Raw genomic sequence first — 17,170 nt, forward strand, 5'->3', positions numbered from 1 at the left:
GTAGCTCCTGGCCTCAACGTGCATCTCTGCCCCAGGAGGCCCGTGACTCTGGAGCCTCCAGTGGCCCGAGCGGAAACGCCGGGAGGGAACCCAGGGGCAGCCGGCAGGAGAGCGCGGGGAGGCCAGGCCGGAGCTGCTGAGGACCCCAGAGCCCACGCGCTGCACAGGGCTGGGCCCCTGAGGGTCTGGGCTCGAGGCTGGGAGGAGGGAAAGAAGCTCTGCCCGGGGAAACTGAGGCAGGCTACGGTTAGGCTCTGCGAGGGGCCAGGATACCCGGTTACAAGTGCTATCCCTGAGCCCGGTCGCCCCAGGTGTGGCCTGGGGGAACGCTGTCCTAGCCTGCCTCCCAAGGGCCTTTCAGAAAGCAGCCCCGGCCAGAGGCAGGAGCAGAGGGCGGCGCTGGGGCTGCGTCCCCGCTGCGAGCCAGGGCTGGGCGCGGGCTCCGGGTGGGCGCACGCTCACAGCGGCAGCGCTCGGAAGGACCGGCCCGGGGTTTAGACGAGGATTTGCTGGGGACGGAGGCCGGGGCGCCGCTCCGTGGCTGCCGGAGGAGCGCAGCCTGGGCCTCGGTACCGCGAGTGCTCCGGGACTCGATTCGCTTAGATGAGATCGCTCCGTGCCCGAACCCTGCGGGCACTCGAACGGAGCAGAAGGCTCCCCCAGACCCGGGCCGGGGTTCGCCCTGAGACTTCCCTTCATGCCTCAGGTCTGGTCACGGGGGAGCGTGGTTCACAGCTGTCCTGTGGGTGGTGTCACGGGCTGTTGGGCTTCCCACGGCAGAGCAGGGTGGCGGGGGGGGGGGCATCGTTCAGAGGCAAGAGCGACGCTCAGCCAGGAGCCGCAGGCCGGAGCCGGAGGCCGGAGCTGCGGCCTCTGCCCTCGGCGGAGCAGAGTGGACGGCGCTGTCGCCGGCTCGCACCCTCCGGGCCCCAGCTTCTTCCGCGACGCGGAGGGCAATAATAATATCCATCTCCCGGGGACCACGCGGGGCTGAATGACACGAGCCACACGAGGTCTTGGACCCAGTCGCGTCTGCCCGGCACGCGACAGGGCCTCGGGGGACAATAGTCGGTGCTTCCGTATACGCTATTATTACCGTTATTTCTGTGTCGCCCTCCCTGCCTTACAGTGCGCAAACAGGAAATTATCAAAGTGACAGAGCAGCTGATCGAAGCCATAAGCATGGAGATTTTGAGTCCTACACGTGAGTCAGCTGGGCTCATTCTGCATGTCCTGTCTGAAGGGGGTCCGGGGGGTCCGGGCGGCTAATCGGGGTCTTCTTGGCTGACCCTCACGTAACTGGCTCTGCATGTGCTATGAATGAGGCTAGATCCACATGTCTGCTCTGCGCTCAGACTTGGTGCTTCTGTGGAGCTTCCTGCTCACCACGTTTCTTTGCGTCCAGTCCTCCCCTCCTCCCTGCTCGCCCTCGCAGCTCGACCCCTGGAGGAACGCCAACCAGCTCCTTTGCTTCCTTCCCATTCCAGTATAGGGGCCGGGGGTGGGGGGGGCGGGCAGACAGGCCGATTTCACCCCGCACCTCCTCCAGCCTCGGAGCTCAGATGGGCACAGGAGCAGAAAAGGACCCAGAAGGCTGTAGTTTCAGCGAGAAGGCAGGAGAAAAAGGACCTCAACCAGGGCTGGTGGTTGGAGACACTCCATACACCTGCTCTTGGCGGCGTGCCGGCCGGCGGCATGGCTGCAGCGCCCCCTGGTGGTCACCTGAGCCTTTCCTGGCTTGGCCCAGAAGCAGGCCCCAGGAGGACTATTCTGGGTTTAGGCCCTAGCGCACGGGCCAGTCCTGACCAGGCCCGGGCCTCGTGAGCCCTCCTGGACACAGGCTAGAGGGACCCTTACTTGTTGGGTTACGGTAAGATGGCCAGGGAGGCGGGGCTCTTGGGCAGCCAGTTCCTGGGTTTTGCTAGTGCCAAGATCTGCAGTTGGCCTCGCAAAGGCTTGGTAGGCCCGGTGCATCCTAACCACGGAGGGTTTTAGCCGCAGTGGATGGCAAAGCTGGAGACGCTCTGGTTCTCTCGGGAGGAGCAAGGCCCTTGGAAAGAATTTGTGTGCGTGTGTGTGTGTGCAAGTCCTGGGCTTGAACTCGGGGCCTGGGCACTGTCCCTGGCTTCTTTTGCTCAAGGTGAGCACTCTGCCACTTGAGCAGCAGCTCCATGTTTGGCTTTTTCCACGTATGTGGTGCTGAGGAATGGAACCCAGGGCTTCATGCATGCTAGGCGAGCACTCTACCGCTAAGCCACGTTCCCAGGCGAGCAAGATCCTTGGAAGGTGCATGTATAACCCTGTGGTTGGCATGTCCTATACATACGTGTGTGCATGCACATGTACGTGTCTGTGCACAGGTGTGCGCCAAGAGTGTGCACAGGTGTGTGCTGGGGTGTTACATGAAACCTCAGGAGCCCTAGTAAAGCTAAGGGGGGAGGTAGCTTGCTGATGGCTTTGAGAAAGCACAGCCAGGAGCCAGGGACACAGAGGAGGCCGCGGCCCCTGTGTTCTTTCTGAGGACCCCACCCACCCCTGTAGTGCTTCTTCCTCGGGAAATGGCAGCCGCTGTAGATTCTGATCCTCACCACGATCTCTCAGGCCCGTGGTGTCCTCGAGCCCAGCTCTCGTGTCCGAGGAGAAGCCCCTTCTCTCACTGAGCCCTGGCTCGCCGCAGGGATGATTCAATTGGAGCAGACGGTTCTGGGGCCCCTGGCGCGGGGAGGCGAGGAGGCCCTGCCCCTGCGAGTCAGCACTCAGGCCCCACCTGCAGAGGAGTCTGGATCCCGACGGTCCTGAACACCTCCGCTCGCGGGAGCGCAGCCCCTAGCCCTCGCCTCGACACATCTGCAGAATGTGGGGTCCCCGGGGAGGGAAGCGTGTTGCGCCCCCGGAAGGGTTCTGTCCCGCTCAGAGGATGCGGGGGCGGCCTCTTGGCGGCATCTCCAGCCCCACTCAGGTTTGGGGCTCGGCCGGTCCAGAGGCATTTCCTGTCCCTGGCTTCATTGCCGGGGGACCTGGCGAACCTGGGGATGGGGACGCGATGCGCTCCCCGCTCCTGCCGGCCTGTCACGGTCCCCTCCGGTGCACACCTGCCTGGTGGGCGAGGTGACTCTTACGGAAAGGAAAGGCAGCCCTCGCCCCCAGAAAGACGACTTAGAGAACGCCCTTGGGAGCCGCCGCCTGGGGCCGAGACCCCGCGCAGCGCGCAGCCCCAGGCCTTGCTGTGGACCCCGTGACCAGCAAGGGGCAGGGCCGGGACCCGAGCCCCGGCTTCTCCATCTAGCGGGCACCAGCAAGTCACCCTGTGCTCGCCAGGGTTCGGGGCCTCGCCCCCAGGGCAGGGCACGCCGGTCCCTCTTGGGAGCTCGCCCGCCCCCCGGGGTGCGGGGACCAGCGCCCCAGTCCTCTCTTTCCTCTGGCTTCCTTCCCCCAGGAAGATGTGTGACCCGGGAATGACAGCCTTCGAGCCCGAGGCCCTGGGCAACCTGGTGGAGGGGCTGGACTTCCATCGATTCTATTTTGAAAACCGTGAGCAATTCCTTCTCTCGGGGTGCCTGTCGTCTGCTCTCTGTTCTATGTCCTGCCAACGGCACAGCGGGGGACAGGCAGGTCCCCGGGGGCAGCCGGGAGTGCGGAGACGCGCTAGGCCACCACCCCGCTCTCACGCTCTCCCCGCCGGCTCCGCCTCCGGCCCCAGCGCTCTGGATGCCGGGGACCGTCGCAGCTGCGCAGGCCAGGCCTTCGTGGGGGCAGCTGGGAAAGACAGGGACAGAGTTCACTCTGCCGTGCTCCTGCGGCGGGTCTAGGTCTGTCTGGCCTGTCTGTCCTCCTGTGGCCCTCCTCTGCAGGAGAGACCTTGGGCGCGTTGCAGGCAAGGGGCGGGCGGGGCCTGAGGCTCGGCCTTCGCCCGTCCGCGTCTCACTCGAGCCGAGGCGCGCGCGTTAGGATTCGCTTAGGAGTTGGAGGATGGGTCTGAGAGACACGGGCAGGATCCGGGATCCTGACTTCGGGTGACACAGACACCCCTTCAACACAGGCCGGCCCGGCAAGAGTTCAACTCCTGTTTAGTTCTCTTTGAATGCTTGGACCTCATCAAAGGGACGGGGAGTTGAGTACACACACCGCCCAATTCCTCGCTTCACCCAGGTCCCAAAGACTGCGTCACTTTGTGTTGTGTTTGCTGCACTGATTATTCACTTTCACTCTGTGATACTGATTGTCCGTGAGTGTTTCTTTTTGTGTGTGCGTTTGCCAGTCCTGGGGCTTGAACTCAGGCCTTGGGCACTGTCCCAAGGAGTAGGCCAGTGCTCTACCACCTGAGCCACAGCGCCACTTCCAGCACCGTCTAGGTGATTGGACGTAAGACCTTCGCAGACTTTTCTGCCCAGGCTGGCGTTGAACCACGATCCTCAGATCTCAGGCTCCTGAGTAACTAGGATTACAGGCGTGAGCCACCAGGACCTGACAGAAAGCTTTCTTTTACAATTACCATTAAATTACTAGTAGAGTGAATCAATCACGGAGATCTTTTCAGGACAGAACTTCAGGTGGCACTTGTACGGTGATAATACAAGGTGACTGTACCTCAGTGACGGAAGGTCTAGTTAGACTCCGTCACTCAGAAGGAAACTGAGGCTCAGAAAGTGGATGTGACTTGTCCAAAGGGATCTGGAGAGCAGCGGTAGAACCTGGCCCAAACTGGCTCCCAGACCTTTCCCTTTTGGGTGTGACCCACCCAGTCTGTCCCCACTGTGGCACGCTCTCTGGATTAACACTCTACAAACTGGTCGGCACCTCTCTGGCTTCATCGTGTATGTACAGAGACTCCAGGGAACTCCTGGTTTTATACACACACACACACACACACACACACACACACACACACACACACGTTCTTAAGTGATCAATTCTGATTCTGCAGCTAGCATGGGAATGAGTTTGAATTCTCACATGGAAGCCCCCCACCCCCCCTCCCGCCCCGCAGGTCACTTTGGCTGCTCCGTCTTCTGGGGGCACTGTGACTCCCCTCCCCAGCCCCCTCCCCGTCAGGCCCAAGCCCAGCTCCTCAGGTAGAGATGACCAGGAGGACTAAACACAGGGCAGAGGCTGCCCAGCCCCTGGCGGCCTCAGGTAGTGGCTCACTGGAGCACTGGCCCCCAGGAGACAAGACCCAGTGGAAGCGCTCACTCGGAATAGCTGCCGCTTCTTGAGAGGGCCTGACCCATCTTCTTCTTTTTTTGTAATTTATTTATTAAAGAAAAAAAATTTTTGACAAGGTGTTGTGCAAAAAGGTACAGTTACATAGTAGGGCAGTGTGTATGTTTCTTGTGATATCTTACACCCTGTTTTCTTTCCTTCCCTGGGTCACGTAGACATATATACAATACACATGTATCAAGAACATATACAGTAGCCACGTGGCAAGCCCAAGAAAATTCACCTAGGGCTTTAAATGTAATGTTGACAATAGACAATATGTCGACAGTAGTCTTATATGAACGCACATACCTAGCTTTTGAGCTGTTGTATTCCCCTGAGAGGTCAATTTTTGACCTTTATATGTTGAGTAGTTGTTTGGTTTTAGTTACATAATGTTGGTTGCTGCCCCAATCCTGTGGGAAATACCATTTGACAAGAAGTTTTTGGTTTCACAGACCTGGTCTCTACTGTCTCTCCGTCTCCCTTTGTTAACAGTCATATATCAGGAGATCATGCCCCTTTGTTTTCTGTGTTCTAGGCTTGTCTCACTCAACATTATTTGTTCAAATTCTGACATTTCCCTGCGAATAACAATATTTCACCATTCCTAATCGCTATGTAGTATTCCATTGTGTATAAGTACATATTTTTTGGATCCATTCATCTGTGGAGGGGCATCTGGGTTGTTTCCATATTTTGGCTATTGTGAATTGTACAGCGATAAACATGGAAGTGCAGATGTCTTTTTGATATCTTGGGTTTGCTGTTTAGGATAGATGCCTAGGAGTGGTATGGCTGGGTCATAGGGTAGGTCTATATTGAGCTTTTTGAGAAACCTCCATACTGTTCTCCAAGTGGTTTACTAATTTGCACTCCCACCAACAATGGAGAAGGGTTTCTCTTTCCCCGCAACCCCTCTCCAGCGTTTGTTGTTGCCTGAATTCAGAGTATAGGCCATTCTAACTGGAGTGAGGTGGTATCTCAGGGTTGTTTTTATTTGCATTTCCTTTACTACCAGGGATGTTGAGCATTTCCTCATTGTTTCTTTGCATTTTTATATCTTCTCTTGTGAAGTCTCTCTTTAGCTCCTTTGCCCATTCCTAATTGGTTTATTGGATTTGGAGGGGCTTAGTTTTTTGAGTTCTCTGTAGATGACATATCAGGCCTTTGTCTGTTGCTGTGCTGGTAAATATCCTTTCCCATATGCTTGGTTGTCTTTCTGTTTTGGTGGCTATGACCTTAGCTGTGCAGAAACTTTTTAATTTGTAGTAGTCCCGTTTGTCGAGTCTCTCCCCTGTCTGTTGTGCCCCGGGACTCTATTCAGGAAGTTCCTTCCTGTGCCTATAAGTTCTAGCGTCTTTCCTACTCTGTCCTTCATTAGTTTCAAGGATTCAGGCCTCATATTGAGGTCCTTGATGCATTTTGAGTTGATCTTGCTGACCCCATCTTCCGTCCTCTCCTTGAGGGTGGACCCCGCAGGCCTCTCATCGGTAGAGAGACGCCGGCTTAAGCGGCGCCCCTTGAGGACGCCAGCCCTGAGCACCGCCGGCGAGGCCTGCCCCCCGGCAAAGCTCAGCCCGGGGTTCTGATAGCTCTGGGTGCCCTGATACAGTCCCATCAGAGCCTGATTCTTCGAGGTTCTACTGCATTTCCTCCAGAAGACGGAAGCAACGTAAACAAGCCAAGTCCGTTGTCTTCTCTGGGCCTCAGTTCCATATCCGCTAGACAGATGCATTGAACTAGGTGGGCTTGTGCGTCTCCAGCCCCGCTTGCTGTCAGGACATTCATGGAAGTCTCCTGGCATTTTATAGGGGGGGCTGCTTGGTGACCTTTGACTTCCAAGGTTCCTCCCCAGCCTTTGGCATGAAAGGTCAACATTCTACAAGTCTGTTATCCTGTTTGTCTAAGTCTTACGATTTGATTGCTTACCCCCAGCCTTGGAATAGCATAATGTAATATTAGAGTGGAGATTGCTGGATGCCTTCTTCAGTCCAGAGGGGAAAAAACCATATATTTGATATTTTTCAGGTAGTAAGTGGCGCACAAATCCATCTGGATGTCAGAATCCGGGGGGAGGGAAGGGAAGGGAGATTTCCCTTACGGTTCGTTGAACTGGGAAGGGCAGGGTGGAGGTGAGGCCTGGCTTTAAGCAAGCTGTCTACCTAATCCGTCACTCGGGCTACTTCCCGGCAAGGCCCCGGGCTCCAGTTAGAGATGGGAGCCTGGTGACCGCTCCAACCACCCCCCGCCTGGGTCGTTGTCTTTCGGTGCTTTGGCTTTCTACTTGATGACTGGTTTCTAGAGCCAATGTAAGAACTGGGAGCCAGATCCAGGGACTCTGATCGGTTCTGTCCTGATTACAAGATCCGTGAGCTTCCCTCTAACTCTAGAAAGCTCCGTGATCTCACCCCACGACTCCCAATGCCATCTTAAAAGCCGAGGTGTCAGTGCCCCGCTCTGCTACCATCCCCAGGTTTCTAGAAGCTGGCCCGTGGCCAGCGTCGTTGGCAGGTGAGGAAGACGCAGGGGCAGGTCCGCACCAGCCATGTGCTCTGTAGGACAAGCGGCATGGGAATCATACTCCCAGCAACTAGAAAGGAAGGGTTTCCACGTTAAACTCGGCTCTCCAGACTCTCTTGAGAAGCCAGGCGCAATGGGTCTCATTCGGTCACCTCACGGCTACGTCCAGAAGGCGCCGTGGGCAGGGCAGCCGTTCGCCGGCGCAGGGTTCCCCTGACCGCCCTCCCCGTCCCTCCCCGCGCCTCCCGGCGGTGGGGGCGCAGCGCGAGGAGTCTCTAGCGTCTCCTCGTGCCGCCTGCGCCGGCCCCCTTGGGACTGAGACACACCCGGCTCCCCGGGACGACGCGCGTCGGAGCGTCTCTGCGTTTAACGCGCGAGGGACCTGGCGTGTCCGAAACAGCACCGTGCCTGAGCCGGACGCCACGTCCCCGTTCCCCGCGGCTCTGCCCTGACCCCCGGGGCGCCGAGTCCCGGGGGAGGCGCGGGCCGGGGCTGCCCGGGGGAGGCGGCCCCCCTCCATCTCCTCCCCTCCCGCCCCACCCGCAGTGTGGTCCCGGAACAGCAAGCCCGTGCACACCACCATCCTGAACCCACACATCCACCTGATGGGCGACGAGTCGGCCTGCATCGCCTACATCCGCATCACGCAGTACCTGGACGCGGGCGGCGTGCCCCGCACCGCGCAGTCCGAGGAGACCCGCGTCTGGCACCGCCGCGACGGCAAATGGCAGATCGTCCACTTCCACAGATCCGGGGCGCCCTCGGTCCTGCCCCAGTAAGAGCCCCGACCCCGGGGGAGGGCCGTGGGGGCCGCTGCGGGGGCGGGCTGGGGCTGCAGGCCGAGGGCCAGCGCTGACCCCCCCGCGCTGACCCCCGCGCTGACCCCCCCACGCTGACCCCCGCACTGAACCCCGCTGACCTCCCCGCGCTGACCCCCACGCTGACCCCCCCGCTGACCCCCGGGCTGACGCCCCCCCGCGCTGACCCCCACGCTGACCCCCCACGCTGACCCCCCGCTGACCTCCCCACGCTGACCTTCGCGCTGAACCCCCCGCTGACCCCCCCACGCTGACCCAGCTGACCTCCCACGCTGACCTCCGTGCTGAACCCCCCGCTGACCCCCGCGCTGAACCCCCCGCTGACCCCCGTGCTGACCCCCCCACGCTGACCCCCGTGCTGACCCCCCGCGCTGACCCCCCTGCGCTGACCCCCCCACACTGACCCCCCCGCTGACCCCCACACCCCCGCGCCCTGACCCCGCGCTGACCCCCGCACTGAACCCCGCTGACCTCCCCGCGCTGACCCCGCGCCTGACCCCCCCGCTGACCCCCGGGCTGACCCCCCCGCGCTGACCCCCGCGCTGACCCCCCCGCTGACCCCCGGCTGACCCCCCCGCGCTGACCCCCCACGCTGACCCCCCACGCTGACCCCCGCTGACCTCCCCACGCTGACCTTCGCGCTGAACCCCCCGCTGACCCCCCCACGCTGACCCAGCTGACCTCCCACGCTGACCTCCGTGCTGAACCCCCCGCTGACCCCCGCGCTGAACCCCCCGCTGACCCCCGTGCTGACCCCCCCACGCTGACCCCCGTGCTGACCCCCCGCGCTGACCCCCCTGCGCTGACCCCCCACACTGAACCCCCCGCTGACCCCCACACCCCCGCGCTGACCCCGCGCTGACCCCCGCACTGACCCCCCCACGCTGACCTCCGCGCTGACCCCGCGCTGACCCCCGCGCTGACCCCCACGCTGACCCCCCCGCGATGACCACCGCGCTGACCCCCCCACGCTGACCCCACTGACCTCCCCACGCTGACCCCCGCGCTGACCCCCACGCTGACCCCCCCGCGATGACCACCGCGCTGACCCCCCACGCTGACCCCAGCTGACCTCCCCACGCTGACCTCCGCGCTGAACCCCCCGCTGACCCCCGCGCTGAACCCCCCGCTGACCTCCCCACGCTGACCTCCGCGCTGAACCCCCCGCTGACCCCCGCGCTGAACCCCCACCGTGACCCCAGCTGACCTCCCCACGCTGACCTCCGCGCTGACCCCCGCGCTGACCCCCCCGCGCTGACCCCCGCGCTGACCCCCGCGCTGACCCCCCACGCTGACCCCGCTGACCTCCCCACGCTGACCTTCGCGCTGAACCCCCCCGCTGACCCCCCCACGCTGACCCAGCTGACCTCCCCACGCTGACCTCCGTGCTGAACCCCCGCTGACCCCCGCGCTGAACCCCCCGCTGACCCCCGTGCTGACCCCCCTGCGCTGACCCCCCCACACTGACCCCCCGCTGACCCCCACACCCCCGCGCTGACCCGCGCTGACCCCCGCACTGACCCCCCGCCTGACCCCCGCGCTGACCCCCCCGCTGACCCCCGCACCCCCGCGCTGACCGCCTCCTGCCTTCCTTCACAGCTGAAGGCCGGCCGGGTCCCCGCGCCGCCGAGGGGCAGGGACGCCCTCGTGTCCGTGGAATGTGGTTGCCGCCCCCCCTTGGATGTTGCTGGAATTCTCCCCCTCGTCACCCCGCCGTTACCAGCTGTCCACCCCGCACTGAGGAAACCCGCTTGGCCACAGAAGCCACGGCGACTCCAGAGCAAATGGCCGATCCCCCCTTCACCTCCCAACCTGGTTCTTTCTCCACGAGGGTGGTGGGGGGCCAGGGACCCCCCAGCTTCCACTCGCTGCCGTGAGAGCGCCCCAACTGTGTGTTCACCAGACTGGGAGACCGAGAAGCCGGTGGCCGGCGTCCCTCTCGGAGCTCGTCTTCTGGGGTCCCCGGAGCGCACTGAAGAGCCCCCACCAATCTCCGCCCCCGGCCTCCTGTGGAGCAGACGCTGGCCCACCGCGGGGGGCAGGGGGGACGGCGGACCCGCCCCTCCCCACCGCGCCCCGCGACCCCCGCCCCACCCTGTCCTCCATCCCCCGAGAATTCCAGCCTCGTCCACGAGAGGGGACCCCGCCGCTCCCGGGCCCCGGGCCGCGCTCGGCCCCCCGCCCCTCGGACCGCATGCCTTTCTCTAGCCACACCTCGTGCGTCGCGTTCCTGGATCTTTCTGTAATCGCGAAGCCTCTCGGGCTGGCGGCGGGCCGGGGAGGGCGCGGGGGAGGGCGAGGGGGAGGGCGACGGGGAGGGCGAGATGCCGTTCGGCCTGAGATGGCGTGTCCTTCTGCTTTTCTGGTCCTTCCTGGGGTGCAGCGTGAGCGGGAGGGCGGCACCTTCTGCCTCCGGAGGGGCCCGCCCCCTCGGGGCCGGCCGGGGAGAGGGCCCAGGTTGTCAGGAGAGAGACACCCCGGCGTGCCTTGCTCCCCAGGACGGCACCTCCGGGGCTGCTCCTGACGGCCGTGCCCCCCAGGGCCCCCCACCCTCTTCTGGGGCCCCAGCATGGGTATTCATGGCGTCTCTCCCTTGGTATCCGACAGCCAAAGCAGAGAGAGCACCAGAACCTTCCACGTACACCTCATCCGGAGCGCGAGGCTCTTCCTCTCTCTCTCTCTCTCTCTTCCGTGCTGCTCTCTCTGTCTTCCTTCCGCCCGCCCTCTCTCTGCACTGTTTTCTTTGCATGACTTCATATGCAGTAAGTTGAAAAAAATTATGAAAAGAAGAAAAACACTCAGCAAAATCAATCTACATGTTTTGGGCTACAAACACAAAAACAAAAAAGAGGCGTCTTCGTGGCGTTGGGCTCGGTGCCGTGGCGGCCTCTCTGTGCTTCTGGCCTCCGCGTGGCCAGCATGAGATTCTGTCCCCCTCCGGGGTTCTGGGGAGGAAGAGCCCATCCCCAGGGGGGCGGCGGAGGCGGAGGCCCCCCAGCTGTCCCGGTGCGGCTGGAGCAGAGCTGGGCCCGCGGTTCAAGTCCCGCTGCTGGGCAGGGGAGCGGGCCGGGGAGGGAGCCTTCCCGGGCCCCTGCTGCCCGGCCCAGGCCCGGAGGCCCCGCGAGGCCCGGGGACCCCGCCGTCCCAGCGACGGAGCTGCCGGCTCCGCGACCCTCCCGGCCAGCCGTCTCCGGGGGAAGCCGCGGGCCGCCACGCCTCGTGGGCTCGCCCCGCTCGGCCCCCGGGTCCCCGCCAGCGGACACGGGGGCGTCGAAGGGAAGGCGACGGGAAGCCCGATCGAGGCGTGGGCCTCCTCTGGGCCTCAGGCCTGGCCGGGCCCCGGCCTGTCCCCTGCCCGCCCTCGTCCCCCTCTGTGGTGCCCGTCCCCTGCTCGCCAGCGGGGGACCGAGGGGGGAGGGGAAGCGGCGGCGGGGTCGGGAGGCTCCCGTTCCCGGTGCGGGCCAGGCTTGCGGGGTGACCCCGGGGGAGTCCTTTCCCTCTCCGGACCTCGGTTTCCCTACCGGGAAGCTGAGCCGGGGGACTCCCCGCGCTGCCGTCGCACCCCCCGTCCGTGACGTCGAGGCAGGTCCCTCCCCCCGGGCTGAGTTGACCTCCTCGCTGTAGACCCCGGGGGCCCCGGGGACCCCGAGACAGCAGGCAGAGGAACCGCGGGCGGCGCCGCGCAGAGCCCTCGCTCCCCGGACCGTCCGCACGCTCCTCCACGCAGCCGCCCGCCGCCCAGCTCGCGCCGCCCAGACCCAGGCTCCAGCATGCAGACGTGTTTACAGGAACGCCCGCCCTCTCCGGGTCACCCCCGCCCGGCCCCGCCTCCCGCTCACCGGACCCCTGGGAGGCGATAGCCGGGCTCCCCAGGCTGGTTTCTCTGTTACTATTTGTTTGCGATTTTGTTTCGGTTCTTTCTTTCTTTCTTTTTTAAAAACGTGGCTGTGAACTTGAATGACCACTGCGCAAACTTTCTGCTAGGGGTGGGGGGGGGCGGGGCAGAAGGGGCATCTGTTTTATTCTTGGTGTTTTCAGTGCAATAAATAGCTACAAACTTCTGTGCATTTCGTGTCTCTCCGTCTTGCAGGGCCCCTGGGGGGGGGGGGTGTCATCCTGGGTCACAGGCTCAGGGCCCAGCCAACCAAGCGCCCCACCCTGGGAGGCCCAGAGGAACCTGGCGTCCTCTCCTGCACTTGAAAATGGATCTGGGTTACCACGGACAGACATGAGCTAGCGACAAGCTTCACCTCCGCCGGGCCCCGTTTCCTTGGACGCAAAGAAACCGGCTTCAGAACAAGCCCCCCCCTCCCCCCCACGAGTCCTCTTCTCCCAGCCCACCTCACAGGCAGGGAGAATGGTTTGGAAAATGGGATGTAGGGCATTTTTTTTTTTTTTTTTGCCAGTCCTGGGCTTGAACTCGGGGCCTGAGCACCGTCCCTGGCTTCTTTGTGCTCAAGGCCGGCACTCGGCCACCTGAGCCACAGCGCCCCCTGCAGCTTTCTCTGTGTGTGTGGTGCTGAGGAATCGAGCCCAGGGCTTCGTGTATGGGAGGCAGGCGCTCTACCGCTCGGCCGTAGCCCGGGAGTTCTTCCGAATCCACAGGTGTGTTTATGGACCTCATCCAAGGAATCAGGATTGGAAAGGTGGGGTTGTGAGAGGAGCCACTCCCCGCAGGCTGGTTCGGAGCCCACGCCATTCAATAGCGCTGGGCCGCAGAACACGGGGCCCCCCCAGAACTCTGTCCCCCTGGCCAAGAGTCCTGGCTTCCAAAGGTCCCCGGGGCTGTCCATGCGGCGGGTGCCCGGGACTTCAGTGTCCCGCGCCAGCCGGGTCTGGGTGGGAAGGCGGCTCCGGCGCCCTTCCGGGAACCCACCAGCAGGTGGCAGCACAGGCGCGGTCCTTGCCCAGTTGCTCTCCAGAGAAAAAGTATCACCCAGTGTTTTCACAATGTGTCCAGGCCTGGTTACAGCAGCCCTGCTTTGAAGAGGGAGGTGAGGAAACTCAGCAAGACTGCCTGCAGGTCCAGGATGTGTCGAGGCCCCTCCAGCCCCCCACCCCACCCCCCTGTCTGCCTCTGGATGGCAGCAGGCAGGGACTGGGCTTCTTAGAAATTCCCTTCTCGGTGACTCTCCGTCCGCTCCCATCTCTCACGGTCTATTCCTGTCCTCGCCCAGGCGGCTCGGGGCCCTCGGCGGACATCCACAGCCCTGTCTACCCGCTCCCGTTACCGCTAGAAGTCAGCTAAGCGAGAATCCACGGCGCTACGCCCCTGCCTGAGCTCGGGATGCACAGTGCATGCGTGCGTGTGCGTGCGTGTGCGTGCGTGCGTGTGCGTGTGTGTGCGTGCGTTATCGTCATTGCTGCTGCTGGTGGTATCAGGGCCCGCGCACTGCACCTTCGCGTGTTCGCTCAAGGCCGGTGCTCCCCCTCTGAAGCCACGCTCCCATCCCCGGCTGTTGGTTGGTTAATTGCAGATGAGCGTCCCGAGGACGTGGCTGCTTGCGCTGCCCTTGAGCTGTGATCCTTGGCTCTCAGCCTCCTGGGCAGCGAGGCGGACACGCGCGGGCTGTGAGCTGTGCGTGGCTGGAACGCAGGAGAAGCCAAAGGGAGGGCCGAGCACTGCACCCCCCCCCCCCCGCGGCTGCCACGCCCTGGGCTGGCCGTGTCTCCTCCTCGTCTCGGGTACTCCGGCCCCGTCCTTCTTCTCATCCCACACAATAGGGGGAGCGAGGGCTGGGAACATGGCCTAGTGGCAAGAGCGCTTGCCTCCTACCCATGAAGCTCTCGGTTCGATTCCCCAGCACCACATATATGGAAAACGGCCAGAAGGTGGCGCTGTGGCTCAGGTGGCAGAGTGCTAGCCTTGAGCGGGAAGGAGCCAGGGACGGTGCTCAGGCCCTGAGTTCAAGGCCCAGGACTGGCCAAAAAAAAAAAAAAAGATATATAGGGAGAGCGAGTTGCCGAGGCTGCCCAAAGAGGCCCAGGGGTGAAGGAGGGAGACGGCTGCTTCCTCAGCCATGCTGGAGCCAGGCCGCGCCCCGAGGAACACTCGAGGAGCACCCCGTCCCCCCAGGGACCCCTGACACTGCGCCGGACCCAAGCGCCGTGCCGAAAACAGGCCTCCAGAGCAGGATGTGGTGGGGCCGCAGGTGTGTGGGACCCGGGGGGGGGGAGAACGGGCTTGGGGGGCGGTGGCAGGGGTGGGGGTGGGGGTGTAAATCCACCAGGAGCCGCCCCGCAGGGGCTGGGAGTGCGGAGCGGGCTTGAGCCTCTGGGCAGGGCTTCTCTGCCAATCCACCGCCCCTTCTCCACCTGACCGTCCAGTGGGCCGAGCTGGTGCTCCGGAGAAAGGGGGTGACGCTCCCCATTCTCTCCTGTGCCCTCCTCTAGGACAATAATGGCATTGAACCTGCCGTCCCCAGATTGCGAGGCTGTGGCTGGTTGCTGCAGATTCACCCCGGGGAATTTTCTAGAAGTAAAGGTGCTCCAGGGAGCACCCCTCCTCTGAGAGGCAGGTCGGGGGGCGCCTCCACCGCCCGCCTCCGATCAACACCGCTTACAGGCCCGTTCCTGCCTCGGCCTCCCGGGGCCCCCCGAGCCTCCGCGTGGACGCACGGAGAGAGTCCGCAGCCAGGCCTGGGGCTCGGCGGCGCCCGCCATCCCTGCGGGCTGGGGGGGGGGGGGGGCGGGCCCTGGCTCATCGCACACACCACGAGAGCTCCTGAGCCAGAGCCCCCGTCCCTGTGGAGCCGGGGTCCCACCCCCCCCCTCAGCCGGTGCCACGCACGCTCCCCGGGAGGCGGGCCGGGCGGGTCGAGGTGGAGGCTCTGGCCTCGTCATCGCGTCTCGTCCCGCAGCGCCTGTGAACGCGCTCCTGTCTCCGGTGGGGACACTGAGGCAGGCGTCCCCACACTGCCACGGTGCCCACAAGTCCCGGGCCTGGGGGTGGCCCATCTCTGGCTCCAGGCCCCCCCGTCTCCTGCCTTCTCCCTCCAGCGCCGGAGGCGGCAGGGGCGGGCTCTCCTCTCCCGTGCGGGGCACAGCTCGCGGGCTCTGCGTAGGCGCCCCCACCTCTTTACAAACGCACGCCCAGCACCGATCCCACCTCGCCAGCCACCGGCGGCTCCCACCTGTGATCCCCGTCAGAGGGCCGAGAGCTACGCAGCCCGGGCGGGAAAACTCCCGAGACTCTGATTAACCAGAAAAAGTGCTGGAAGCCACTGGGTTCCGCTGCCATCCTAGCCACTCAGGAGGCCGAGATCTGAGGGTCATGGTTCAAAGCCAGCCCGGGCAGGAAAGTCCATGAGACTCTTATCTTCAGTCAACCACAGAAAAAGATGGAAGTGGCGCTGAGGCCCAAGTAGTAGAGCTCTAGCCTTGAGCAGCAGTTCAAGCCCCAGTAGGGACAAAAAATAAAAACTGTATATAAATACATGTGTGTGCGTCTGTGTGTGCAAAATCTCATTTAATCCCTTACAAGGAGAAGGCCTTTCCTCTGCACTTCACACGGAGGCCGGGATCCAGAGACAACAGCGATTCGGCTGGAATGGGGAGCCAGAACTCGGCTCTGACCAGCGGATGTGCACGTCTGTCCGCCTGGCCTCCCGTTCTGGACGATTCTCTAGAGGTTACAGCTCACAGATGCTGTGGACATGAGTGGGAAAACAGTTGCTTTCTCCCTGATGCTGGGGGGGGGGCTGCTGGCGGAAGTCAGGCGGAGGCTGTGTGTGTGTGTGTGTGTGTGCGCGTGTGTGCGCGTGCGTGGCAAGGATCTGCTGTGAACGGGCCACCACAGATGCTCTTCCAAGGCAGGCCTGGAGTCAGCGCCCCCGGGGGAGTCGCCTGGCCCTCAAGAAGCCAAACTTTCCATGAGCCACCAGCAAAAAATAGAGTCAGAGGGAGAATGACACGGCAGACCCGTGGCCTGGAGTCACGTGGAACTCCGCGTGACTCCCGACTCTTAACCCTTCGCTGGCTGACTCCCGAGCCACCAGACACGGAAATTCAGTTCCACGCTCCGTTATCCCCAGTGTGAGGGACAAAGGAGACGCTGGTGGCGGTGACAGCCACGCTAGGGGTGCGCTCACCCGGCCCGCGAGAGTGCGCTCACCCGGCCCGCGAGAGTGTGCTCACCCGGCCCGCGAGAGTGTGCTCACCCGGCCCGCGAGAGTGTGCTCACCTGGCCCGCGAGAGTGTGCTCACCCGGCCCGCGAGAGTGCGCTCACCCGGCCCGCGAGTGTGCTCACCGGGCCCGCGAGAGTGCGCTCACCCGGCCCGCGAGTGTGCTCACCAGGCCCGCGAGTGTGCGCTCACCCGGCCCGCGAGTGTGCTCACCGGGCCCGCGAGAGTGCGCTCACCCGGCCCGCGAGAGTGCGCTCACCGGGCCCGCGAGAGTGCGCTCACCCGGCCCGCGAGAGTGCGCTCACCGGGCCCGCGAGAGTGCGCTCACCGGGCCCGCGAGAGTGCGCTCACCAGGCCCGCGAGAGTGTGCTCACCAGGCCCGCGAGAGTGCGCTCACCCGGCCCGCGAGAGTGTGCTCACCCGGCCCGCGAGAGTGCGCTCACCCGGCCCGCGAGAGTGCGCTCACCCGGCCCGCGAGAGTGCTTAGAGGCGCTGGTGGGCATTTC

At 63.6% G+C, this 17,170-nt stretch overlaps 1 protein-coding gene across 1 annotated transcript in view; it reads left to right on the forward strand.

The window, feature by feature from the left end:
• The window catches only part of Camk2a (calcium/calmodulin dependent protein kinase II alpha), a 47,538-nt gene extending 35,066 nt beyond the window's left edge, over nt 1–12,472 (forward strand). Inside the window, 5 exon segments of the mRNA XM_048331385.1 lie at nt 1,130–1,177; nt 1,180–1,204; nt 3,437–3,531; nt 8,269–8,497; nt 10,140–12,472. Of these exon segments, the coding sequence (XP_048187342.1) occupies nt 1,130–1,177; nt 1,180–1,204; nt 3,437–3,531; nt 8,269–8,497; nt 10,140–10,143 (401 nt within the window). The 3' untranslated portion in view covers nt 10,144–12,472.
• Nucleotides 12,473–17,170: the final 4,698 nt, after the last annotated feature.

Source organism: Perognathus longimembris, chromosome 22 (assembly GCF_023159225.1).
Source record: "Perognathus longimembris pacificus isolate PPM17 chromosome 22, ASM2315922v1, whole genome shotgun sequence".
Lineage (NCBI taxonomy): Eukaryota > Metazoa > Chordata > Mammalia > Rodentia > Heteromyidae > Perognathus > Perognathus longimembris.